At 36.2% G+C, this 26,230-nt stretch overlaps 4 protein-coding genes and 1 non-coding gene across 5 annotated transcripts; 1 reads left to right on the top strand and 4 right to left on the bottom strand.

Annotated features, from left to right (window-relative positions):
• Nucleotides 1–910: 910 nt before the first annotated feature.
• LOC108227093 (S-adenosyl-L-methionine-dependent tRNA 4-demethylwyosine synthase) lies at nucleotides 911–7,168 on the bottom strand. The gene is made up of 8 exons (XM_017402089.2): nucleotides 6,099–7,168; nucleotides 4,607–4,722; nucleotides 3,405–3,580; nucleotides 2,743–2,933; nucleotides 2,551–2,637; nucleotides 1,590–1,747; nucleotides 1,304–1,514; nucleotides 911–1,217 (listed from the first exon to the last, which is right to left on the bottom strand). Exons 1-8 carry the CDS (start codon nucleotides 6,948–6,950, stop codon nucleotides 1,080–1,082), a joined length of 1,929 nt encoding a protein of 642 aa, XP_017257578.1. The 5' UTR covers nucleotides 6,951–7,168; the 3' UTR covers nucleotides 911–1,079.
• On the bottom strand, nucleotides 7,116–7,188 carry TRNAA-UGC (transfer RNA alanine (anticodon UGC)). Its single transcript has one exon. It is a non-coding gene; the product is annotated as a tRNA-Ala (tRNA).
• Nucleotides 7,189–7,482: 294 nt separating this feature from the next.
• Nucleotides 7,483–12,319, bottom strand: LOC108227092 (probable LRR receptor-like serine/threonine-protein kinase At2g16250). The gene is made up of 6 exons (XM_017402087.2): nucleotides 12,182–12,319; nucleotides 11,874–11,984; nucleotides 9,639–11,694; nucleotides 8,955–9,080; nucleotides 8,716–8,738; nucleotides 7,483–8,236 (listed from the first exon to the last, which is right to left on the bottom strand). Exons 3-6 carry the CDS (start codon nucleotides 11,591–11,593, stop codon nucleotides 7,650–7,652), a joined length of 2,691 nt encoding a protein of 896 aa, XP_017257576.1. The 5' UTR covers nucleotides 11,594–11,694; nucleotides 11,874–11,984; nucleotides 12,182–12,319; the 3' UTR covers nucleotides 7,483–7,649.
• Nucleotides 12,320–15,364: 3,045 nt separating this feature from the next.
• Nucleotides 15,365–17,192, top strand: LOC108227094 (3-ketoacyl-CoA synthase 4). Its single transcript, XM_017402090.2, has one exon. It carries the CDS (start codon nucleotides 15,497–15,499, stop codon nucleotides 17,060–17,062), a length of 1,566 nt encoding a protein of 521 aa, XP_017257579.1. The 5' UTR covers nucleotides 15,365–15,496; the 3' UTR covers nucleotides 17,063–17,192.
• Nucleotides 17,193–18,971: 1,779 nt separating this feature from the next.
• On the bottom strand, nucleotides 18,972–25,080 carry LOC108227095 (sugar transporter ERD6-like 6). The gene is made up of 18 exons (XM_017402091.2): nucleotides 24,714–25,080; nucleotides 24,477–24,539; nucleotides 24,304–24,393; nucleotides 24,127–24,186; nucleotides 23,959–24,024; nucleotides 23,817–23,882; nucleotides 23,638–23,713; nucleotides 21,645–21,709; nucleotides 21,472–21,564; nucleotides 21,204–21,284; nucleotides 20,963–21,047; nucleotides 20,583–20,629; nucleotides 20,419–20,481; nucleotides 20,269–20,328; nucleotides 20,057–20,122; nucleotides 19,918–19,977; nucleotides 19,519–19,633; nucleotides 18,972–19,303 (listed from the first exon to the last, which is right to left on the bottom strand). Exons 1-18 carry the CDS (start codon nucleotides 24,900–24,902, stop codon nucleotides 19,191–19,193), a joined length of 1,458 nt encoding a protein of 485 aa, XP_017257580.1. The 5' UTR covers nucleotides 24,903–25,080; the 3' UTR covers nucleotides 18,972–19,190.
• Nucleotides 25,081–26,230: the final 1,150 nt, after the last annotated feature.

Raw genomic sequence — 26,230 nt, 5'->3', positions numbered from 1 at the left:
CCCAAGAGAAGCTTGACCCGTGGTTTGTGGTAACATGTCTGCATATACCCCGACTGCTTCAAACTCTATACTGTTCAAGGTTCAAAGTGTTGCAAACTTGTAATAGTCCTGGCCAGGCCGCCTCTCACAGGTCAAGTCACTCAAATCTATGTGTATTATACTTGCAAACGGATAATGTACACGTATATATCATTGTACCGATTAATTTTGGAATTAATTTCGGGATAATGGGCTAAAATATAATTAAACTCGCGATCCGGTTTTGTAATTTGAGTCATCAACTTCAAAAATTTTGCATCTCAGTGAACTATATAAAATTTGCATTTAGACAAACTACATATTTAGAAATGATCTTGGAAGTGATTTGCTTGTTCGATCTTGAGTTGTATTTTATTTGTGAAATGGGTTTGCTTTGTCGGTTGGAACATATGTTCAATGTTAGATTTATTTGGTGTTGGAGTTTTGATATCTTATGGTTTAGGTTTGTGTCTTTGTTACTTGAATCTCAAAATCTCAGCTGCTCTGAAAGCTTTAGTTTGTCTTGATCGTATATATGAAAAGTTTATATTGATATAATGATATATTGGATCGTGTTCACTTTTCTTCCTGAGAATGAGAAAAATGAAAGGATGGACTTTGAATTTTGATTCCATTAAAAGTCAAAACAGAGGTTAACGACTGTGTAAGTTTTTCGTATTCTATTCTAAATGACTCGCAAGCTTTTAACAATAACGGCAAGGTTTTTGAGTTCAAGTACCAGTTCCATGTTAGAGCTGAGTTCAATTATGAATTAGCCATTTAACCCATTCCAGAATCTGGATAACTTATAGCAAGACTAGACTCTCCACAGAATGGCAAAGGTATAGAGAATTGAAATACAGTTTTGGGAGTTAACTTGACAGAGACAAAATATGCAAAATTGTTTCTTTCGAATTAACCAAGATACTCTTGTAAGGTACAAACTACAAAGCCTATATGGCTATATCTGACGGAAAATAGAAAATAGAAACTATCTAGCAACCGATACTAACATCGTATAACCATTTGATCTTGTTTCTTACAAAACTACCGGAGTTAATTTATTTTGCCTTGTGATGCCGTTCCTTCTTGAATCTGATTTGCTTCGGATCAAATCCTCCTTCCTCAGCTCCATATGCAGCCCAAGAAGGTGTGGGGGCCATATAATCCTTGCTGTCAAAAGGTTTTCCCGCAGCCACCTGAATTTTTGATCAGCAGGATAAATATTTGATATAAACAAAGCTCCAAATTACTTTTAGTACCAAAGATGCTATAAATAACTTACCAGGTCGTGGAACTTCTCATAGTCTATCCATGTATACCATTGGCCATTGATCTTAAACTTGTCTACTTTTGCCAGAAGAACACAACATGAGTGTACATGCTCACAAGCAACCTCATAAACTCCTTTGCTCTTTTCAGCTAAGGCCTCTGAAAAAGATTTTACATCAGCGTGCCATGGAACATTCTCCATAGTCAACTTTGATGTAGCAGACCTGGTACCAGATTTGGATCAGACTTAATTATACAAATAATGAACAGAAAACAATTAATCTACAAGGAAAACTTACGATCCACAGTAGGTGACGCCTTTGATTTCGATGAAGTCAGGATCGCCAACATCGAAGAGGCTGTAATATGCATCTATCTCCTCAGTATTCCATCCTTTTACTAGCGTTAAGCGGTACACGGTTCGCTGTTTCTTCTCCCTCAAAGATTTAAGGGAATCCTGGCATATATCCAATAAAAATATTGATTTCAAAATAACTGTGCATGCATAGTTGTAATAACTAGAAAACACAAGTATCCCAGGTGATGAAAGGCAAGAGGCAAATTATAATTCTACAAAAGATATGACCTCTTCCGTGAAAGCTACTCTTGTAAGTTTCCAATAGTTTTTTTTTTTTTTTTTTTGGTTTAATCACATAAAAGTTGCTGCTGTGACCAAGTGGGTAGCGTGACCCAGTGGTATCACCCTCTTTGAGGAAACTGAACGTTCCAATCCTGTTAACATGAAAAGATATATTTGCTGCCGTGATACGATCCAGAGCCAATTGTTCAGTTTAATTCTTTGCAATGCTTCTTTAAGAGAGACCATTAGCAATATCTTATATGTTAAATACTCTCATATTATAGATGTATATTATTTTGAAATGTGCCCATGGAGCACCAGATTAGGGATATAATTAACTTCTATCCAGGTAACTGGATAAGTAGCTCAACAAAAATATAAGATCAGGCAAATTGCTGGGAAGTAACTAAGTGGGAACATTTACACTTCTTTTAGGACGCGAATTCCTTCAAGCAACCTATAGGCCTATAGTGTAAATGTAACAACAGAAAGTCCACAATAAGTGACAGCAGGGTACCCATAAAAATATTGCTTCAAGAGTACTGTCATTACACCTTAATATATAATGGTTTGGGATTTATTTATAACCTTAGGACACATTTTTTTAGAAGAAAGTCGAACAAAATTTTCGAAAGGAGAAAACCCGTATCAGAACTAGTATGGTAATGAAAGATACATACAAGGAAACGCTCCCAAAAGTCTCCAAAGAGCGGCCTATCAACTGCTTTCAGGCTCTCCTTCGTTGCAGCATCTACGCTTACATATAACTGCATCATTCAAGGAGCCAAACTGGTGAGTCACAACATAAATGTCTAGAGACATCAGACTCTATTAATAACATAATCACTTGAAAATGTGAATAAAGCAATTACCTGAGTTATTGGTCGCAGTGCTTTAATTTTTTCAGGGAATTGTGCATTTGTTACAAGAAAAGTAGATATTCGCCGTTGATGCAGTTCATCCACAAGCGAGTTGATCTCAGGATACATTATAGGTTCCCCAACAAGTGACAAGGCACAGTGCCTAGGGGAAAGGCCTTCTAATAAGCGCTCAGCCTTGACACCTACAAAAATTTAACAAATTTTAGCTAAAAATGTCAAAATTCACAATCATCAACGACCGTCGCTTTGAGAAATTTTACTTGGAGTTTGTTTGAACGATTAAATTAATAAGACCATTCTAGAATTTAAAATAATCTAAGGTAATTGACACATAAGCTCCATTTGTGCATACTGAAGAAGTGAATCAATCATTATTATGTTGTACAATATAACTCATAAATAATGCTGTATATGAGTATATCATTCCCATATTATTGTGCATTGGAGCTTAATTAGTAAATTGTAGAGTATTTACATTTCCCTAAATTAATGAAGAACACAGGAGGGATATACATGAGGCTAATTAGAATGATTATTTGTTCTATATTATCCTACCAGACCATTTGTGGGAATGAAGCCATCACCAATACAATCTAATAAAAGGATCATCAAACTACCATATAAGTATAAAACTATGATAACATAATGCCTACCTGGCACTCCTTTCATTTGCTTAATCATTTTTGTATGCAGATCAATTGCAGTATTTACAATATCTAATGGATCGTCCATCTTCCACTGCCAACTCTTTCCTACAGGGTTTGTATGGTGTCTCCAGCAGAACACACATTTGTTGGCGCATGCCAAACTCGGGGTTGCCTCCATACATCTGTATAATTTCACAAGTACTTTCAAGTTCATTACTGATGCAGGACATAATGGTGAAAGAAGCAGTTTCAGAATAAACACAGTAGAAAACAGACTATTTGGTGAATATAACACAAAATCTGCTTTTCCAAGATAAGAACTAGGGTGAATTAACCAAGAAGAACCACTACCCCTACAGTTCCCAGCCGCAGAAGAAAGAAGCTATTAAAATAATCATCTCTCATGAAGTAAAATATAACAAAAAAAAAAAAGAGAACGTGCTGGACAAGAGCCCATAAAAGTGTCCTGAGACATATAATTCAAATAAACATTATAATAGATACATTTGTAGCTAGACCCCCCACTAAACTAATTTCACTACACTAGTATCATGTAAGTATGAAATACTATATATCAAAGTTCCTTTTTAATTTCAATCCTTACCATTATGGAAAATTAATACACATAAAGCATTACATGAGCACAACAAAAATTTTCAAAGAATTTAAAAGATAAAATGGAAATCCCAAACCTGATATTTTTTGCAGAAAAATCTTGTGTTGAAGAAAGGGCATGTAAAATTGTAAATTACATATGAAAAAGGTGTGCTAGGGTTGAAGTAAAATTATAATTCAATTAACCCATAAAAGTGAGCCACAATCATAAGCACGGGTGAACTAGGCCCCTAGACAATTTAAATTATCAAACTGATTCAGTGTGTAACAAAAACCCAAAAAACTAAGCTGCTACCAATATACACACAAATATTTAGTCTGTCAATAAAATATACTGTAATACTTAATTGGATAGCTAAATCTGGACATTTTGGTATGGTAAATCTATTCGACAAACTAGAAAATCAAATAAAAATAAGAACATCATAATGAAAGTTATATATATCCGGAGAAGGTAGCTGTAACATGAACCAGCATCAAAAGAGAGTAACAATACACGCATGGTGAAACCCATTAAACAGAGTGAATAAAACAAGTGATTTAAGCTACTTGCAGTTGTTCCCGTCAACAAAAAGGAAATGATGGACACATACCTGTGACTCTCGATGCCATAAAATGAATGTTTGTAGCAACCTCCACGTCCTCTCAGTTGTGATTTAGTCCATCTACAAAGTTTAACACCACTATGCGAACCGATGATTTTATACCCCTGGAAGATTTGTCAAAAAAAAATAATCAGAGGATAACACACTCATAAGTCTGTCAAAATGTCAATTTTCAGAGTTACGATCTCTTGAACAAAATCGTCTTACAATGAACTAAAAGTGCTAAGCTAACCCCTCGCAAACTATATGCAATAGAGTCTCTGACTAAGTAGGAATGATGTCCACATAAAGAATCAATTATATTTTTAATAAAAATAATCGTGTACAATACACTTAATTCTAATACAGATCCAATTCATACTCTGCACTTCAAAATAATAAACCATGTTCGCACAAGGTACGAACAAGTCCAATGCATACCTGTACTTGGTACATCAGCTACAATTAAATGTAACAATAACTACACCTAATTTGGGATACTATACTATTAACGAAGACCTTTATAAGTTCACCCATGAGTTTTTATAGTGCTAATTAATTTAAAATATATAATTAGGTTAAAAGAAGGTTTAAAATTGTCAAAAACAGGCTATTTAATAGTACACAAAAAACCAATTGTGTTGTGAAAATTAAAAAATTATTGAACCAAAATGAGGTATTATGTCTCTGGCTATATATAATAAGATTACAAAAGACTGTAAAATAGGGTCCTTTAATGTGTAAAAGAGATAATTACGTCAAAAGAGATACTCTGCAAATATGAGCAACTTAAAATTACTGGAGTTAACATGTCATATTAGCTTAAAAAATTGGGCTCTTTCAAAATAAGATCATGTGCATCATGTAAAAATCAGTTAAGTTGAAAAAAAATTAACTGCATTAAATATCAAATATAAATAAAAGAGCTATAAATATTATGGCATTACCATTGGACTTGCTCTTATTGAATTAACCATGAGATGGCTGCATCCATTAAAGCAGTTACTGATACAGTTTAACATCCTAATTTCCTAAGCAAATCTTTTCATAACCTCACCCATCGTTTCTTAGTCTTCCTGATGAGATATAATGGATATGCATGAAATTAAAAGGAAACCAAATATAAAAACTTTATATGGAAAAGTTAACAAATGAAACTGTTGCAAAGATAAATAATATATATAGTATCATCAAAGTACTGTATTCAGAACTTAACTAGAGCAAAGGCAGAATAGAAACCCCTTACTAGACTCAAATATGGTAGCAATGTAAAGTAAATGAATGTGGAAAGTGTTAACTATGGTTCTACATTGCTAAGCTAACTTAAATTCAAAATTTTGCTTCGTCTACGATTACTGATTAAATGAATGCGCTTTCGAGTAGTAGAAGGCGACGATACCTATGGAATTAATAAATAACAACACAATAACTTAACTGTACTGTACTGAGAAATGCAATAGGACAAATACTAAAAAAATGACGTAATTTTTGTAAAGATTACCTGCTTCACCAAGCTTGCTCTAATCACCGGTGTTACCATCTCTTTTTCCCCGTTCACTTTGCCATTAACTTTCTTGACCTCTACAACAAAGTTCCGCGAAGGTCCTCTTCCCGCAAGATCTTCCAAATCCACAATCCCCTCCTCACCCCCCTCCACATCCTCCTCCTCGTCATAATCATCCTCATCCTCATCAACTACCTCGTCATCACTCGCATCACAAACAAACCCCCCATTCCCCTCAACACCCCCTTTCAAAACCCCAACCACATCCCTACTCCACGCATCAAAAACCTCATCCAACTCCCCATCCACATCCCCTTCACAAAACCCCAAAACCTCGGCCCCTCCCAACGCCCTCATCCCCTTGGAAAACTCCCTCCCAACCACATTATACGTCTCATCATACATTCTACTCCCAACGCCAAAAACCGCAAACTTAACACCACTAAGCAACAAATTCCCCACCCGAAAATCACTCACACTCTCCGAAAGCCAATCAGCCAAAAACCTCCCACTACTAGGAGCACTCCCATTCTCCCAAGTAGACACAACAACCAAAACAACACTCTCCTTATGCAACTCCTCCGGCTCGTAATCTTTCGAATCAACTAAATCAAATAACAGATTACTGGAAGCTAATAGAGCGTGGAGACGGTGAGCTAGGGTTTTACAAGTGCCTGTTTGGGAGACGTAGATGAGTTTGGGTTTTCGAGGCGAGAAATTAGGGTTTAAGGATTGGAGTTTGAGGAGTTTAAGGCGGCGAGACTTGTAGAACAGGTACGAGGTGGCGGCGGTGAGGAGTGTGAGGAGAGTGAGGTGTGTTGTGATGGTGAGTGTTGATGGAGGGGACATGGTTGGAATTTAATTTTCTGGGCTTTGCCCTTTTGTGGAATAAAAAGAGTTTGGGAGGAGATTTGTTATGTTTCAGAAGAGAGTAAGGTTACAGATTGACTTGATGAAGAGACGGAAATAATAGATCAAAGCGGGGTTCTGCCGTTCTGGAGGGGAGAAAAAAACTGGAGATGCGGGGGATCGAACCCCGTGCCTCTCGCATGCAAAGCGAGCGCTCTACCATTTGAGCTACATCCCCACTCATTGACAAGAAGCTATTTCACCGTACATATATTATTAAAAATATAATAAGAAAAAGTTTTATCAGAGCGAGGTTTCTATCCTCGGACCTGTGGGTTATGGGCCCACCACGCTTCCGCTGCGCCACTCTGATTTGTTGATAAGTAACAAAATATTCATAGTATATCCCAATAAATCTGAACAAATTAAAGACCTTTGTCCTGAATTTAGATGACAACCAACAAGTACTCTAGGAGCAAAGTGACAGATGTTGCATCACACAATCAACAAAGAAACAAAACTAGGCTCCTGAGTTAATTTAAAAGTGGCACCTGAAACATGTATATATAGATATATAGCCATCACACAGTTTCATAAAACTCCTTCCAGAACTTCTGAGAAACAACAAATGCTATACACAGATTTAATAAATATTGTCTGTCTAATTGCATCTAATAAGTTTCATACAAGTGACCATAATTATCGATGAACATTGTCTTGCCTCTCTACATCTTGCATTTCCATTGGTTCAGGAAAGATTTCACTAGATAATCTTTTACGAGAAGACGATGACTCATGCATACCACTACTCTGAGACCCTACTCTTCCGGACTGTTTGAGTGCAGATATAATATCTCTATTTGCTTGGTTACTTCCTGATGAGCTGTGGCGCCAACTACCAAAGAAAGTGGCACTCCAGGACCTCCTTGACGAAGTCGTTCTTGCAGAGCTGAAATGTTCTTCCCGTACCACCTTGAAAGGGTTTTCCAGTGCTCTGAGGATATGTCGCATCAGAGGCCGTCTGGAAGCTTTGGGATTGAGGCATGACTTGGCTACTATTGCCACTGCCCATACTTCTTCCAGGAGGTCGTCGTCTATGATCAGTGAGGGATCAATGATCTTAGCCACCTGGTCCTTGTCGTATATGCTGATATATGACAGATTGTGCTCTAACCATTCCTTTGTTGAGGCATCATCTGTCTCACTGATGCCATGTTTACCCGTCACCAGCTCAAGCAAGACCTTTCCAAAACAGTATACATCACAAGCACTGGTAGTACAGGGCCCTGCACATATTTATATTTAATTATTCATCTCTGAATCTAGCGGATTATAGAGTTAATCAGAACATATATTCACTTGATAAGCTAAGTTTATAGTCTTTCTTTTGAAAATCAGTTATGTTTTCTAAACTTCTGCCAGGACATTGAGTACTCATGGTAAAAAGGGCTATAGACAGTAACAAAATGATTTAAGAAACTAATAAATTCTCCTGAGCTAAACATTTGATAGCTGCTGCAAGCAGTATGTCCCTGTTGCCTACATGGCTACATTAGAGCTCAAAACTTGCGAATTTTCTATGTTATCAGAAAAGGCAACCTTCCAGCTCTGTACTAAACTACTTTAAGAACATTAGTACAAACTACAGTGAAAATGATATACTTCCAACTTTGTAAGAAACTAAATTCCACCGAATTTAATTTTTTTTTATATAAAATAAATAACAGTGAAAACAATGTTCTGTAATTAAGAGCATTATTCATACCAGAAGCTCCTTGCTCACCGCTCCTGCAAGCCAAAAGGAGAATAAGGTTTACAAACGCCCAGAAAAATATAAACAAAATTGAAACTCTAGTAGAGAAATTTTTTAATCTAAAATTAACCCCTATAATATTTCTGTTGCTAGATTACATACATCAGAATATCAGATACTATATTATAATCAGCATGGTGGCAGAAATGCATGGATTAATATGCACGATCAACTTAATGATAAATACTTACTGTATCCGCAGCAATCGTGTGATCATGTTATGATGATTCTCCCCTCCTTGAGAACGAACTTCACTCAAGCTACCAAGTCGAACTTCATATTTGTCATCAAGAAGGATACTGGTTGCTTTGACATTCCTACGACCACAGAAACATGATATCACATTATGCACTGTATTAAGAAAGATTTATAGTGAACCTTACAAGAACTTTTCTCAGGCATAAACCTATATAATGTAGCCTCTTTTAGTTTACATACAGTTTTCCAGTAAGTTTTACACCTTCATATACCCTATATTGCACTCAGAGCTTAAAGATTACAACAATATACTGCAAATACTAAGAGCACCTTGAACATAAATGAAGGATTGTACTTTTTTAGGCATCTTGATGTGTGTAATGTGATCATATACTTTGAAATAAAGAAATTTTGCTTGGTAAAATTATAAAATGCATGATAACAAAAATACTTGTATAATGATGTGTTTTCTATGATGAATCTATTATCCATCTTAATTATACTTCTGGCTTGAAATTTTCTTTGTTTCTCATAAGTCCAAAAACGCTACTTGAGCTGCAATGACCACTGCATAGATCATGCATTATAGGAGCGTAGCCTTATAATTACTTCAGATGACAAAAGAAAACAGTTTTATCACTATCCGAAGAACTAGAAATTATAAGAAAGTTGAATACCTGTGAACCAGAGGAGGGTTACACTCATGATGTAGGTAAGATAAACCTTCAGCAGCTCCTATCGCAATTTTCAATCTAGTGATCCAATCTAAAGAATGGATACTTGCATCTTTTAAACCTATTGGTCTATACAAGCACTTAGACAGATCTCCATTTGGCATATGTTTGTAAACAAAGAATTTTTCATCCTCTTGCTCCAAGCAGTACCCTAAAAGAGGGACCAATCTTGTGTGGGAGAATTTATTAAAAAATTCCAACTCCAGTGTATAAGATTCTTTAGGAAAGGAACACACATCAACTTTCTTAATTACTACAGCAAAACCGCCTTCTAATGTTCCTCGGAACAGGTCTCCTGAGTGGCCGTGCTTAATAAAATTTGTATCACTGAAGTCTTTTGTGGCTTGGAGGATCTGCTTGTACGTAAATAATTCCCCAGGACAAGAAAACGTAGAAGCTTTAGGAGGTTGAACGTTGCCAACTTCAGGAGCTGGACTAACATTAGAAGTGCCTCTCTGTTCAATATTTCTTTTGCCACATACTTTTAGAAGCACAACCAACACCAACGCTAAGACTACGATGAAACCAAGTCCACCAAAAACTCCCACCAATACATATGTCAGCCGATGTTTCCTTCTTGGAGTTCTGTGCAATGAAAGTCCAACTGGATGCAAGCCAATATCATTACTAGCATATAGACCCCTGTGTGCATAAAACATTTTACAATCCTTTGAACTTCTCTGGCCTGGCAAACTCAAAAAGCAATTCCCGGAAACTATAATGTTGCTTCCAGACTCATTTGGAGCTGCACCCTGAAGATAATTATTGGAAAGATCTAGTATTCCAAACTTTCCAATTGAAGAAGTAAGATTTCCATATATATGATTGTTAGATAAGTTGAACAAACGATCAGGGATGCCGAAGATTGCTGTAACATTTACCAAATAACCAGTGAAATTATTGCCTGATACATCAAAATGACGCAACTGACTAGGCATGGAAAATCTGGGAACAATGCCATCAAAATGATTCTGACTCAGAACCACATACTGCAGTTGAGTAAGATTAGCAAACAGATTACCAGGCAACTGACCATCCAGTCCATTATTCGCAATCACCAACTTCCGCAAACTTTCTAACCTCCCAAAACTCCTCGGTAACAACCCGGACAAAAAATTGAACCCAAGATCAAGTTCAACCAACTTGGACAAATTGCCCAACTGGGCAGGAATAGAACCAGTAAAACTATTATTAGACAATTTCAAGGATTCTAGACCCGAGAGAGAACCAAAACCAGGCGGAATAGGCCCGGATAAGAAATTCGAAGAAAGATCTATCTTAGTAATCTTATTAAAAGATGGTGCACCAAAAGGAATTGTTCCTGTCAACAAATTATCCGAAAGATCCATCACTAACAATTCCGACAATTGGCCTAATGAAGCAGGTATATTTCCGGTCAAAGAATTTCCAGACAAACAGATAAAACTAAGCCTATACAAACTACCAAATGACTGTGGAATACTCCCAACAATTGAACTAAACCTAAGATCAAGAACTTCAATTGTAGTAAGATTAAACCCAAACCATTCAGGTATTGACCCAGGTAACTTAAACCCTGTAGTATTTAACAACACCAGATGACTAAAACTTGACAAAGCATCAACAGCAAATTGAGGACTGAGTTGACTCGCCCGAGTTCGCTTCAACTCGGACAAGTTAATTCCAGTGACTCGGCCATTTTGGCAGTGAATTCCAACCCAACGGGAACATGGGTCAGTTTTTCTAGGCCAATACTTGGCTTTGATACCTAAAGATGACCTGAGCTGGAACAATGCAGAGTGCTCTGAGTGGGAACTCAGTGACTGAGTCATCACCGAGTTAAAGAAGAACAATAAAAGAAGTACATTGAGTTCCATAACTAAAAGAGAGTGAAACAGAGCTGTACTTCTTTTCTTCATATTAAAAAGATGATACTCTGTTCTATTGTTACAGTAGTTGTTTATAACGCTGAAATATTATGATGATCCCCGTGCATTCCATTACTCCAAATTTCACGTTCCTGCAACAAGTATTTTACGTATGTTAGTGAACAATAAATAATGTGAATAATAAATGTACGTGGAGCAACGTTCTAAAAATCGGTTAACTCAGTTGGACGAGTATTGGAATTCTAAAATAAAATGAAATACTCCGAGTTCCGATTTTTACAACCGTACGAGATGGTGTAGAGGCCATTACCAGTGTCACGAGCATTGACTGTGAAATGAAAGGGCTTGTGTGTGTCTTTCTACAATGTTATGAATGCTGTCGAGTTTTGGAAAAGAATTAATGAGCTGAGCTGAATTTCAACTGCCACAGGGTGAGTAAACAGTGAGACACTTGAATTTTGTTAGAGTAATAAGCTGGACCAATAATTGAGCTGGGTGGACTCAGTAAAGGCTCGAGTTGATACCAAGATCATAGCCCCTCCCCTGAGTTTTTCATAAATGTAGAAATAAACAGAGTGAGAGTGTGAGAGTGAGCATGGACCATTTGATAGTTCCTACCTGTCAGCTAGTTATGGGCATCCTCTGCCTCCTCATACTGCCAGACCCTGCTTGCCACATAGGTATGGGCATCTGCTCCGATTTTGCCACGTCATAATTTAATCGATCATTTTGCCAAAAACCTGCATATTATTGAAGTTTAAACTAAAAATTATAACTTCACAATGAATAAGTAGAATGCTAATGTTTTTTGTTTTGATTTTTACAATTAGAATTTTAAAGAATTTTTTTCATTTATAAAATCAGAGGTATATGATATCAATACATAAGTTTTAGAAAAATAAGGATGCATAATAGCTTGTTCATAGACAGAATATACTAAGTACCCTATTAACGTGTTGATTATTATTAGAGCGTGGTTAGTCTTCTTCACGTTTAAGCCTGTCGTGTTTATTCAAAGGAATGTGGATCATTTTTTCTTCACATTAGTAAGACAATTATAGTTGTTTTAGTGTGTTTTGTGTGCCTGTGTAGAGGGAGAGGGAAAGAAACAGAGTTGCGAGAGAAAAGAGGTGGGAACAAAGAAAAACAGTAGGTCATGTCAATTAACTCGGTCTCGCACCGTGAAAACACATTCATGAACGTAGCTGTTCTTATAACGAGTTTAAGAAGTTTGGATTCTGTCTACATAAGATATACACACACCAAGTCCAATGCTAAATGCTATATATCTATTGCTATTGCTATAATATAATATCAAAATGTGTTTTTTGGTGTTAAAATAAAACTTCACTCCAATGCTAAGTTTTATAACTAGTTTCAAATTTAACCAACTCATTAACTTTTACCTACCTTCTATAAATTTTATTAAATATCTCAACAAATTCTTCCATTTGAAGTTGATGTGGCAACATGGATGGATCCATCTTTGGTTTCAAATATAGAACCAAGGATGCATCTATGCATGGATGCATCCAAATATAGCACCCTTTTGAAGTTGAGTTTTTTTACTTTTGATGTTATAATATAGCAATAGAACCAAATATAGCATTGCATTGGAGTTACTCTTATAAACTTAAATCCCACACAATGTGTCTATACAAGAGTGTCATAATATCATTTAGCGAAAAATGATCTCCTCTTCAATTTTTTGCCTTAATTTTTGTTGGGCGTATATCATCATCCGTATGTTTTCTGTATGTTTTCGATCAGTTGTCTGATATATATCGAGTTAGGATGGATACTCGAATTTTATAACTCGATATTTGTAACCAAAATTTTATTTTTATCTGCATTTTACTTTATAGAAGTTACTAAGAGAGATTTGATTTTAATCGGCAACCGAAATCAAAAGTTGTGGCATGAATATAACTAAATCATCATCTAATCTCCTCCAACTTTATTAGTATCATGAACTGACACAGTCACACATATGAAATTTAATTGTTTCAGCCCAATTATTTTGAAAGTAATTCATCTGTCATATAAATAGTCCATCACTTCACAATCCATAGAATCGTTTTCCATGTGGAAATGAAAAACCGTGTATGCCTTTCTCATGTTACGCGTAGCAGCTAGCATATTCCACAGAAACTTCACTGGTTCACTCAAAACATGGATTCATAGCCACCCTCTGATCTTTGGCCAGAATTTTCATCTGCGCCTTTTTAGATACCTTTTGTTTTGTCTTCAAAGTTATTCCAATATCAGATTTAATATTTTATATAAATTTCTTGTCTTAGGAATATAAACAAGCTCCATCAGTCAGAATTAACAAGACTTTGAGGGCAAGAGTATTGTTCACTTGGTGCATATCAATTATCACATTTGAAATGAGAATAATGAGGAAACTGCGGAAAATGAATGTATGCTGGTTAGCCTGGTATCATGCATGGTTAATCATCCACCGTCATTATGATCATGTAATCATGTTTGCCTTCACTTTAAGCCTCTAGCTTAAAGTTATTTTGGACTCTAAATTATAAATATATATATTTTTGTATGATAAATTATAAATTAATTTAAAGTTAATGATAAATCAAAAACGCAAGAAATTAGTATGAGATATCTTTACCAACAAATTATTTAATTTTTCTCATTTCATACGATAAAAGCATCATCATCCAAATAAATCTTTCAAATTTATTATTATTTGAAAACGGTTTATTATACAGAGTCTTACTCCAATACAAACCTCCTCATTCTACAAACTAGAAACTATCACTAAATTCCAAAGAAAATATCACTAAATTCTTAAACAACCCCACTTTCTCTTTCTTCTTCTCCAACCCAGCATGTGCCTCCACCCACCTCCAGCAGCTTCACCCAGCCACCCCCGCCAAGTCTCTACTGCTATCTCCACCTCCGTCCTGTCCGAACCTCCATAACCACCATCTCCATGTCGGCCTCCATTGTATACATCACCACCAAATCCAACCCACTCTACCGCCCATTCGATTGCACCCCCACCTCCATCTCCGCCTGCACTTTCGTCCTCACCTCCACCTTGATCTTCGTCACCTCTAATACCGTCTGCCCAGCTTATGCCGATTTCAATTTCAATTCTTTGACAAAAACTGTCAGATAGAGCTAAAGGCTCCTTCCATGCCCAACACCTTCATCTCCACTATCTCCACCACTGCAAACCGCCACCTGAATCGGCAACTAGAACAGGTCTGAAGATTCTGAGCAGTTTTTGGACAAATCTGGAGATTCTGGGCAGTTTCGGCAAGTTTTCACTAATTTCTGCAACACATATCACTAAAAAGAATATCACTAAATTGTACTGAGAATATCATTAAACTGAATTGGTTTCTAATTTTTATTTACTGCAACAATGATGGTGTGAATAATTATTTTATATTCATTCAAATAAATTATATTTTTTGCAATAAGTCATAAGTTCTGTTTTTTACAAGGATTATCATACTCTTTTAAAGTATAATTTCATAATTTTTTTTTGTTTTTCTGTTGTGAATAAAAAAAATTAATATTTAAAATTTTGTAATAATATATAAAACAACATTTTATATACACCGTGAATAAGACGGAGGGAGTATATTGAGACCTTTTGCTTAATTTAAAAGAAATGTTTATTACACATTAGTAATTTTTATTGATTAATTTATCTTCCACGTCCATATTTCAAATCTCATGAAACTAAAAGAAAACTTCAATACAGCTCATGTATGAAGTAAAATATTGAAGATTCCTCCTCCCGGTAATGCAAATAATAAAATTTTCACATGGCCTATTTTTGAATAACACAGCACACATTAAATCCAAATCACTAGAAAAAATAATTTATCTCATCCTCTCCACTAACTCGCTCACTCCAGCTTAATAATAATCTAATAATTGAGGGCGGCCACCACCATGGACGGAGGCGGGAATGCACGAGTCAACTCTGGCGCCACCGCTCGTGGTGGTGGCGATGGACTTCCGGCCATCGGAATTCAGATCCACTCCCGCCGTCTCCCTGATTTCCTCCAAACCGTTAAACTCAAGTACGTCAAATTAGGTTATCACTATCTCATCTCTAATCTTTTCACTCTTTGTTTGATTCCTGTTATTATCATCATTCTAATCGAAGCTTCGCAAATGAATTTCGATGATATTCGTCAATTGTGGCTGCATCTTCAGTATAATCTCGTGTTTGTTGTTGTTTGTTTTGCTGTTCTGGTTTTCGGATTTACTGCGTATATTATGACTAGACCTAGGTCTGTTTATTTGGTTGATTACGCGTGTTATCGTGCGCCTGATCATTTAAAGGCGTCGAATGAGCGGTTTATGAGGCATTCTAGGTTGACTGGGGATTTTGATGACTCGTCGTTGGAGTTTCAGAGGAGAATTTTGGAGAGATCGGGGTTAGGGGAGGAGACCTATGTTCCGGAAGCAATGCATGTTATTCCTCCTCAGCCGTCGATGGCTGCTGCCAGGGCGGAGGCCGAGGAGGTTATGTACGGCGCGTTGGATAATTTGTTTGCGAATACGGGGATCAAGGCGAAGGATATTGGGATTTTGGTTGTAAATTGTAGTTTGTTTAATCCAACGCCATCGTTGTCCGCGATGATTATTAATAAGTATAAGTTGAGGGGGAATGTTAGGAGTTTTAATTTGGGAGGGATGGGGTGTAGTGCGGGGGTTATTGCCATTGATATGGCGAAGGATTTGTTGCAAGTGCATAGGAATACGTACGCTGTTGTGGTGAGTACAGAGAACATTACGCAGAATTGGTATTTTGGGAATAATAAAGCTATGTTGATACCTAATTGTTTGTTTAGGGTTGGTGGTGCGGCTGTTTTGTTATCTAATAAGTCTGCAGATAAGAGGCGAGCAAAGTATAAGCTTGTTCATGTTGTGAGGACACATCGTGGGGCGGATGACAAGGCATTCCGTTGCGTTTATCAAGAGGAGGATGGTGCTGGGAAAATTGGTGTGTCTTTGTCGAAAGATCTCATGGCAATTGCTGGCGGGGCTCTTAAAACTAATATCACCACATTAGGTCCTATTGTTCTCCCAATCAGCGAGCAGCTTCTCTTTTTTGCTACTCTGCTGGTTAAAAAGTTTTTTAATCCTCATGTGAAGCCTTATATCCCAGATTTTAAGCTGGCATTTGATCATTTTTGCATACATGCTGGGGGAAGGGCAGTGATTGACGAGCTGGAGAAGAATCTGCAGTTGCTACCAATACATGTGGAGGCTTCTAGAATGGCTCTCCACCGGTTTGGGAACACTTCAGCAAGCTCTATCTGGTATGAACTGGCATATACTGAGGCGAAGGGAAGAATACGCAAGGGTCATAGGGTCTGGCAGATTGCTTTTGGAAGTGGTTTCAAATGTAATAGTGCAGTATGGCAAGCTCTGCGACATGTCAAAGCATCCAGTAATAGTCCCTGGGATGATTGCATTGATAAGTACCCGGTGACAGTAGTCTCCTAGCATTGTAAGAAGACAGTGGACTCTTCATATGATATTAACAATCTGTATTGTAGACATTTTCTTGTCTCTAAATTTTATTTCCTACTAGTCTATTTTGGTTTAATGTGAAATTCTTAGCTTGTTTTGATAATTGGCTAATTTGTGTTTCATGTACTCTAAATTTTCTATATCTTTGTGACTGCTCGTGTTGTAATTTACAGAATTTTTATGCTGCATAAGCTGAGATAATTATAAAGCTGGATGTCCTTGTTTTTACTTTTTACTAATAAATTTTTGGTACTTCAGTGATTATTTCAAGTAGATCAAGTTGCTATGTTATTTAATTGTTGGTTCTTGCATAATACAGATACTTTAGATTTGTGATGATCAGGTAACTAATATCAGATACAAGCAATTGTTCTGATCCAGGAAAATGACCAATAAAAAAAGATTGCATATTTTTTTGGTGACCTTCCTGTATGAACGGGTGGAAGACACGCTTAAAGGTTCTCGTTATTCATAGTAAGTCTCCTGACATCTATGCTGTCTTTGTTTTCAAGCATCAGAGTCCCTACTAATATTTTAGTCACTTTCTAGCTCATTTTAGGAAACCATTAACCCCGAAATGAAATGAATATTGATAGAGATAACTTAAGTCTGGTCCCGGGATGTTAATGCCGGGAAACATACATGGCCTTAGGAGCAAGTTACCCATTTTCTTGATTTGGCAAACTTATGATGCAAATCATGCTAATCACAGTACATTTTTAATGATGTTACTGGGGAGTATTTGTAGTTTAGATTCCTTTATGCGTACGATGGATTCTTGATAAATACCATGTCCAAGTAGTTAATCCTAGAAGCTAGAAGTAAGAGTCCCGACGCTACTGATTATAATGCTGCATGCTGGGGTGAAAATTTCTAGTGTATGGTACATATATGTATATTTACCTTGTAGATGTAGCTGAAGAATACAAGTATGTTTACTTTGTCCATTGATTACAGTGCACTGAAGAATGTGCCATATCTCCCACACTATTGCCTCTCAATAAGTGATTGCGATGGCTTGGCTACTGGCTAATAATGGCCTTGGCAGTTCATGTTAATTTAACCAGATTGGTTTATTGAACTTGTATGTCTGAGGTGTTGTATTTTTATATTTTCTATAACGAATCTTGGTGTTTGATCTGTTTCCTCTATTTTCTGACAGACATTCTTGTTGGCTTTCCTGGGGGATTGATGATTTGTGCAAAAGACGACTTATTTTTTTTGAATTTTGACATTTTCATGTATACATCTGAAATATTATGGGGGATATCATGAAGTGATTAATCTTCTGATTTGAAGGAATGAAATACATCTGATTAAACAATCAGAATTCTCATAATCCCTTCAGCTTTTATGGACTAATGATCTGTTTTATTAAGCTGTTACATTCTTTAGCTTCTCCAACACTACCTTAAGAATGTGTTGCCAGGGTAAGGGAGGGGGCAGCCTTCAAAACATTGAGGGCCAGAAATTTGGAATTTTGAAGAGTACATTTTTGTTATCTTCTTTTTCTTAATTAAAGAAAAAGGATTAAAAGGGAAAGAAAGAAATTACTAACTAATTATTTTTGTCTAACTGTTCATAGGACACTGGCGGATTTGGAGAACGGTGGGAAATGCATTTTTGGTTTAAATATACACCATTCTGCAGCAAAACTTCTCCGGCGAGAAGCAGCCTAGTTCAAAGTACTGTGAAAAGAAAATTACGTTAACCAAAAATGTAGAATCTATTTTGCTTTAATCACATTCGGGTGTGATGGTGTTTACTGTTTACATGTGGAGTATAATAAAAACAAAGTGATTTTGGCCTGATAGTAGCCATATTTGTATACTCCTATGTAATAGTACGTACATTACCAAACATATAAATAATAAACAAAAACTGATAAATAAATTGCTTTTATATAAGTTTCTTAATGTTTTCAAGAAATCCCTTGTCAAGGTAGATATGCTTAACATTCTGACGGGGAGTTCTAAAGAGCTGTGCATTGTCCTCTTCTTGCTAGCATGAACTCAACATGTATGTTTTGCTCAGAGGCAATTTACTAAAACAAGCATGCTGGACCAGGAGGGAGACATTAACTAGGAACATAAAAACGAAATCATCTGAAAGACAACTGAATCTCCTCAAGAGTTTTCCCTTTGGTTTCGGGGACTAAAATTGCTGCAAATGCCAAGGTGAGAGCGCACATAAGCATGTACAGAGTAAAGGTTCCTGTACAATAAGCAAAATAAAGAAAGCGGTTAGTGGAATACAAACACAGATAATATCGCAAGCAGCACATACTTATGTTAGAAAGCCTGCCAATAGGAAACTGCATGAAATTGGATATATAGCTATGTGCTGTGTACAAGCAAGCACATAAGCTTGTGCATGCATATCTAAACATATATTTATGTGTACATAGAAAGAGAAGGGATAGTGGGAACCTCCACTACTCCAAGACAACAACAAAGGTGCAGTCATGGTGACCACCCAGGCAATGAACCAGTTTGCCAGTGTTGCAACACTTCCAGCAAGGCCTTTGATTTTGATCGGCAGAATCTGTTGAGAAGTATATACATTATAAGCTGCATATATAGAAAGGGAAATAGAGAACACAATTTAATAATAACGAGCTAGTAAACATAGATATTGACAAAATGTTGCCGCATGGCATCGGCAAGCAAGATAAGAATTAGATGACAAAAACAATTCTTACATAGCTCTAAAATATATGAAAACTTGTGAATATGATTATATGAGTTCATATCCCAGTAAATAAATTCAATGAAGTCGAATAAAATAAGTAACAAAAAACACAGAATAATGGTCATACAGATTGTTACCTCTGACATTATAATCCACGGTATGGGCCCCATTCCAAGAGAAAAGGCAATGATCATTCCCTAAAAAGGAATGTATTTTAAAAAAATAAATATGTACACAAAACTAAGCTCGTTAGTGCAAAACAGTCCGCAAACATACCACAACTCCAACTAATGACAGGATGCCCGAAATGCTATAGAGAGTAGAATCATCAGCCACAAAACCCTGTAATTACTTGCAAATGTAATAAACAAAAATGGAAGGAGCTGCATAGCTAAGTGCAAAAAACATACACAAGTGATGTTGATTTTTATGTTTCATAGCCTCGAAAGAATTAAGTCTAAAACAAAGAAAAAACATAAATTCACTACCTTTACAAAGAAAGAAACTGCAACAACAAAAAGACTGAAAGTCATCCCTGTGGAGGAGATCTGCAACAAACAACCATGCTTCATTGAATTGACTGTTATACCAAGTAACAGATTGTGTAGTAAATAACTACGTAATATATTTCAACTTACTATGAGTAGAATCCTTCGACCAGTTTTGTCCACCAACCATGTAGAAACTGCAGTGGCTATCACCTACAAGTAGAAAATCCATCATGGATGTCATGAATCTGTATAGAAATGAAATTGACACATGAATATATGAAAACTATCTTCCAGTCAGTCCTTTTGTGTACCTGAACAGCCCCGAGTCCAAAAGTTGCAGCATTACTTGATGAAATGCCTATACAATAGAGGGAAAACTCTGTAACTGATAGTTAATAAAAATAACTTTTGTGTAACCACAATCACTTTTAGAAGAGGTGACAGGGGAATCACACACACATAAGCATGGGAACAATATAGCTTCAAAAAATTCAGAAAGGTTTGATTAATTAATTATTTCCCAAAGTATCTAATAGAATTAAATACCCCATCCTAACCATATAGAAATATAATATCAACACTATATTTAGGCATACTACTTAAATATAAACCAACTGAATTTTCTGTGAAGAAGATTCAATATTTAAGTCATTCTACTAAGATGATTACCAACATCGACACAACAACTCACCAGCAGATTCAAAAATGGTACTCGAATAGAAGAGGACACCATTAGTTCCGGACAGCTGTTGAAGGACAAGCAATCCAATTCCTATCTGCAGATTAAATGTATTATAAGAGGCGGTGCATGATTTATTTGTATCATTTCTCAGGTATTATGCAGTAGGAACCTCCCCCCCCCACAAAACCCCCCCCACATAGAGCTATAAAAGTAACTGTATAAAAGAGCACTAAAAAGTCTCTGATCTTACCATCAAAGGAAACCAATATCTTCGGTGTTTCAAATCCCGAAAACGAATGGCCGTCGTTCTACTTGTTGATGCCACGGACCTCTAAACAGTAGATAGCAATAGATAATGATTATTTCAATAAAATAAAATATATGTTCGATAGTTTAGTTTGCTAATTCTAAATTTTTAGTTACGTAAGTGTGTCAAATATTGAAAACTATTGCAACGATTGTTTTGTTTCATCTACCATAAGAAACCACAGCCTAGTTTAATGCAAAGTGCATTCTACCTTGATATCATTTACTTCAACTGAGATATCAGTCTCAAATCCCCGAAGAACTTGCAAGGAAACTTCAAAATCTTCTGTCATGCCCATTTTTGCCTATGTTCAACAAAGAACTACTTTAATCAATGTGATCAGATATAAAAGCATGGCAAACAGAGACCCTTTACAAAACTTACCAACCAACGAGGTGATTCTGGGATGAAAAAAAGGCCTGGAATCAACACAAGACAAGGCAATGTCCCTGCCAGCAGAAGAAATAGTAGATAAATAGACTGACTCACTACGTGAGAAAAATTACGTCTGGAATGTATATGTAAATGGTAACTAGTATAGCTAGTTAGACAGCCAGTTGTCCAATACATTTAGTCCAATGTTCTTGCTGGGTAGGGATACTCAAGGAGTCCAGTGGTTCTTACTAGGCAGGGTTATCTCTATTGTTTACGATTCTGTTTTGGCCTAATTGAGGGCCATGGACCTCCTATTGATGCAAATTTTGAATATTCTTCTGAATTGTTTTTTCAATGTTTCCTTCCTCATGTGTTTTTTTAGAGTGAAACCGATCCAAACCGAAGTACTACAAATTGGTTTGGGTTACAAATTTATACGGTTCGGGTTGGGTTGAAATTTTGAAATCCCGATTTAATTCGGTTGGGTTAATAAATTCCGTCAACCCGCCCAACCCGAACCCTGTACACCCCTAGTTTCACTTTCACTCGCCTCTTCAAGAACACTAGAATATGTGATAACACTACATTATATATACTAGCAACATTAAACCAGGTCTTGGTTAGACAAGTTTGGACCCAAATTGGAGGGTGAAGAGCTATGATAGGCTATTTTATTCATATAACTTAGAGTAATGATTAATTAATTAGTAGTCTATTTTCCTTTTTTGTGTTTGTAGTGATTTATCAAACAAGCAAGAAATAGTCATGCAGTTAGTCACAATGATTACCAAACGAAACCAAACATACCCAGTATATCCCGCTTAAACCAGGGTCTGAGGAGGGTAAGATGCACGCAGACCATGCCCCTACCCTTAAAGTAGAGAGGCCGTTTTCGTGAAGACCCCGGCTTAATGCACAATATTTTCTCCCATGTACTCGAGATCTATTTATCAATAAAAGTCATCTTCATCTTCAAGTATGTTTCTTATATTACTACCATGATGGTCTCAATGATGCACGAATAAAAGCCCTTCTTAAGGGGTGGATGTAGTCAACTAAAGAGACCCAAGTGTCATAGTGTATGTGCATCGTTGACTCTTAGTATGTATATTTCTTATATACCTATCATGAAGGTCTCAATGATGCACAGATAAAAGCCCTTAGTATGTTTTTTCTTATATTACTGCCATGACGGTCTCGATGATGCACAGATAAAAGCACTTTCCAAGGGGCGGATGTAGACAACTAAAGAGACCTCACACCAGTGTCAAGGTGTATGTGCATAATGTTGTGTTTTGCTTTTGCTATTTATTTTCAATATCATAATTATGTGAGTATTTTCAAATGAGTCTCACAAGTAGAGTTGGGATTTTGTATAGTTAGTGTCCATAATATGTTGAGAACCGACTTGAGCCGTAAAATTTATACAAAATAATATTTGCAAGTTTCAAATAATATTTGATTTGAACCCACTGGTTGTCTTTATTTCGAATGCTTATGTCTTTAGTTGTTAGTGAAGACTAATATATGTCACACCATGATTTTCTTCTTTAGCCGATGAAATCTGTTCCTTGGGCTTGTTTAATTATTAATTTATCAGTTTTCAGTTTTCAGTTTAAGTTCAGCTTGATTCTTAGAATTGAAAAACTTGATTTGCGTTCTCTGTGGTTCGACTTGTACTTGACACGTACTCACGTGCACCTGTGCACTTCCAGTTTTTTATTACTTCAAAGTTTTTCTCTCAAACAAATCATTTCTACTTAACTCTGCAGGTGCCTTCTACTCAAACAACTGAACAAGAATTTGGCATAGCAAAGATTATGAACATGCAGTCCTAGTAACTATAAAACAATAAGTTTTTAAGATAGAATATTACTACTTTGTTCACATGCATTCTCCCTGGGGTGATTAATAGCTAGCAACTATGGTGCATATGACAAAATACATATATACTAATACATATACGAGGACAACAAACACAAAAGAGACTCCAAAAAAATACCTAAAACTGCTAGTACCCTCCAATTAACAAACAGTCCGAGCAAATAGGACAGCATTATTCCAATTGTGACTGCGAGCTACATGACAAAGAAAAAGAAATAAAAAGAATAACCATGAAACAAGTTCATAAGCAAGCACAGATTAAATGTTTGACTGAATTTGTGCTAAAATTTAGGGTACCTGATTCACTGACCCCAGTCCTCCTCGCATATTTTGAGGAGATATCTCAGCTATATATACAGGAACCTATGATTAAAAAAATTATAAATTGTACTAAGTCCCGTATGCTGCAAAACACACTCATAATATTTAGATAAGTTACCGTGTAGGAAATAATTCCAACACCGAATCCCTCCAGCAACCTTCCCATATACAAAAATGAAGAATCCTGAAGGGACAAGAACACAACTATCAGGTAATTTTCTTACAGAAGTAGTACAGACAAATTAAGGTAGTGGAATAGTGGATCATGGGCCAGTAGGAGTCTTACTTTCGCAAACGATATAGCAAGCCACCCGATAATATTAGGAATGGCTGCTATCATCAAAGACTGCAGGAAAAAGGATAAAAACAACTCTTAACAAAACCAATACACTCCAACTACAGAGACAGGACAACAATTAAGCAAACATATGTTCTCTAGAACAAAAATATACAACAAGTTTACCCCTTTTCGTCCAATGTACTCAGCAATCTGACCGCTTGCTATTGCCCCAACCATAGCACCTACATTCGACAATGAACCAAACAAAGAAAACTAACCCAATACTTCTAGTCAGTAGGCATTTCCAAACAATTAACAACATATTAACAAGGCAACAAATATTATATGTATCGAACCTCCGATACAGTAAGCTGGAGATCATTGGAAATAGCAGCTTGAGTAGGAGAAGAATAACCACACTGCAGTAGATAAATAACACAATACAGTTTCAATAGTATCTTTAAACCAATTTTCAATACAACAGCTCAGCTTCTTGTTATTCTAACACAATACAGCAGCACAAATCATTGATTGCACATCTAACAGAAAACACACACAATAAAACAGTGGGGTTAAACTTTAACTAAACATACAGTGAAGCCAAATTGAATAGGACCAAGAGCAACGATCAAAACACAAGCAAGAACAGAGATAGAGCTATCTCGAATCGCCTGAGAAGAGCCCATCATGCTTGATTGTCTGGACCCCATACGATACCAACTCCCTGTGTGTAAAAGCGGCTTTCGCAGATGCCCATCATCACTCTCGTCTCGAAAACTCATTTTCTTGAATTCAGACAATTAACTGGTGAGGCCAATTTGTGGTTTTGCTTGATAATCGAAATGATTGAGATTAAAATGAGCAAGGATTAAGAAGAAGGTGAGGATTTTTTGAAACTGGAAGACTCAAGGTTGGCAATTATAGTTTTTTGTCAGTATCAGGACAACAGTCTGTCAGTTTCAGACATATGTTGTTTTAAGATTTATATACTTCAACATCTCGGCTTGTGGATATGGTCTGAACGAGAGATGTTTAGAAAAACAACTTTTTTTTTGAGAATCCGTTCCTATCGGTTTTGGAAAATATCCGATTAAATTTGATTTCAAGAAACTGATTAAGAGCTTATCCATTCCAGATTTTGGTTCCAACTTAACTTATGTCGAATATCTTAAGGGACATGTTCATTTGTAATAAGTCAGGTTTATCCAAAAAAAGAAACTGTTTGTTTTTGGATGATATAAGGATGAGGGGGGTGAAATGAGTAAATAATAAATAAAACTGATACATATCATATTTTGTTGTATTATTCCTTTTATTATTGAATTTATATATCAATGATCAATCTCATAACGTATTTAAAGTGATTTGCTCTATGCACAAGTGGTAGCCTTTCTTCTAAATTATAACTTGAAAAATATTAAATAAAAAATAAATCTTATTTCCACCAAACGTGTGAACTCAAAGAAACAGGTAAACTTGGGGCCTGTTTGGCCAAGAGAAGCAGAAGGTGCTTCTGTCTTCTGCTTCTCTTGACCCGTTTGTGTAAAGAAGTAGAAGCACTTTTAAGAAGCTGAGAATGCTAGCTTCTGTCTCACAGCTTCTGCTTCTTTTCCAAACACTTTATTAACTTATTTACTTCTCACTTCTACTCCACTTCTTTATTATAAGCCAGAAGTCACTTCTTTTAAGCTAACCCAAACGGACCCTTGGTCTATAGCACAACTCAGCTGGATGAACTGACACGTTACTCAGATGTACACGCCACAGTACGCCACGCGTACACAGATCTCGCCGAGTTGTTTTTAGTTCCCACGGTCTGTGCTGTATATAGGAGAATATATGTTAGTAAGATTTTTTTATTTTATTTTTGGAAACATACGATTTTATGCAGTTTTAAATAAATTAAAATGTTAGATACGATGAAAAAATAAATCGTAATTAGTAATTACTAATATACAATTGGTTCTACCCTCGTTGATAATAATATGATATTATATACACATTCATCCACGTATCAAAATAATATATATGAAAATTTTGAGATACCTACCGTTAGTCATCAATATCCAACATTGCAACAGATTAATCAAATTATTTTATTTTATTTTTA

The sequence above is a fragment of the Daucus carota genome, chromosome 6, assembly GCF_001625215.2.
Source record: "Daucus carota subsp. sativus chromosome 6, DH1 v3.0, whole genome shotgun sequence".
Classification (NCBI taxonomy): Eukaryota; Viridiplantae; Streptophyta; class Magnoliopsida; order Apiales; family Apiaceae; genus Daucus; species Daucus carota.
The sequence above is the reverse complement of the archived record's forward strand: the minus strand, read 5'-3'. Positions and strand labels throughout refer to the sequence as shown.

Bases quoted from the DNA above. Each gene is read 5' to 3' on its own strand.
- LOC108227094 (XM_017402090.2), top strand. From the start codon at position 15,497: ATGGACGGAGGCGGGAATGCACGAGTCAACTCTGGCGCCACCGCTCGT.
- LOC108227095 (XM_017402091.2), bottom strand. From the start codon at position 24,902: ATGAGTTTTCGAGACGAGAGTGATGATGGGCATCTGCGAAAGCCGCTT. The intron at 21,048-21,203 runs GTAAGATCAGAG...TTTAATCTGCAG, and splicing joins GATATTGGTTTCCTTTGATG to ATAGGAATTGGATTGCTTGT. The intron at 19,304-19,518 runs GTTCCCACTATC...CTTATTGTACAG, and splicing joins GTTGTCTTGGAGTAGTGGAG to GAACCTTTACTCTGTACATG.
- LOC108227093 (XM_017402089.2), bottom strand. From the start codon at position 6,950: ATGTCCCCTCCATCAACACTCACCATCACAACACACCTCACTCTCCTC. The intron at 2,934-3,404 runs GTAGGCATTATG...AAATTTTTGTAG, and splicing joins GCAAATGAAAGGAGTGCCAG to GTGTCAAGGCTGAGCGCTTA. The intron at 2,638-2,742 runs GTAATTGCTTTA...TGAATGATGCAG, and splicing joins CACTGCGACCAATAACTCAG to TTATATGTAAGCGTAGATGC.
- LOC108227092 (XM_017402087.2), bottom strand. From the start codon at position 11,593: ATGAAGAAAAGAAGTACAGCTCTGTTTCACTCTCTTTTAGTTATGGAA. The intron at 9,081-9,638 runs GTATTCAACTTT...CTGTGGTCGTAG, and splicing joins AACCCTCCTCTGGTTCACAG to GAATGTCAAAGCAACCAGTA. The intron at 8,739-8,954 runs GTAAGTATTTAT...TTTGGCTTGCAG, and splicing joins ACACGATTGCTGCGGATACA to GAGCGGTGAGCAAGGAGCTT.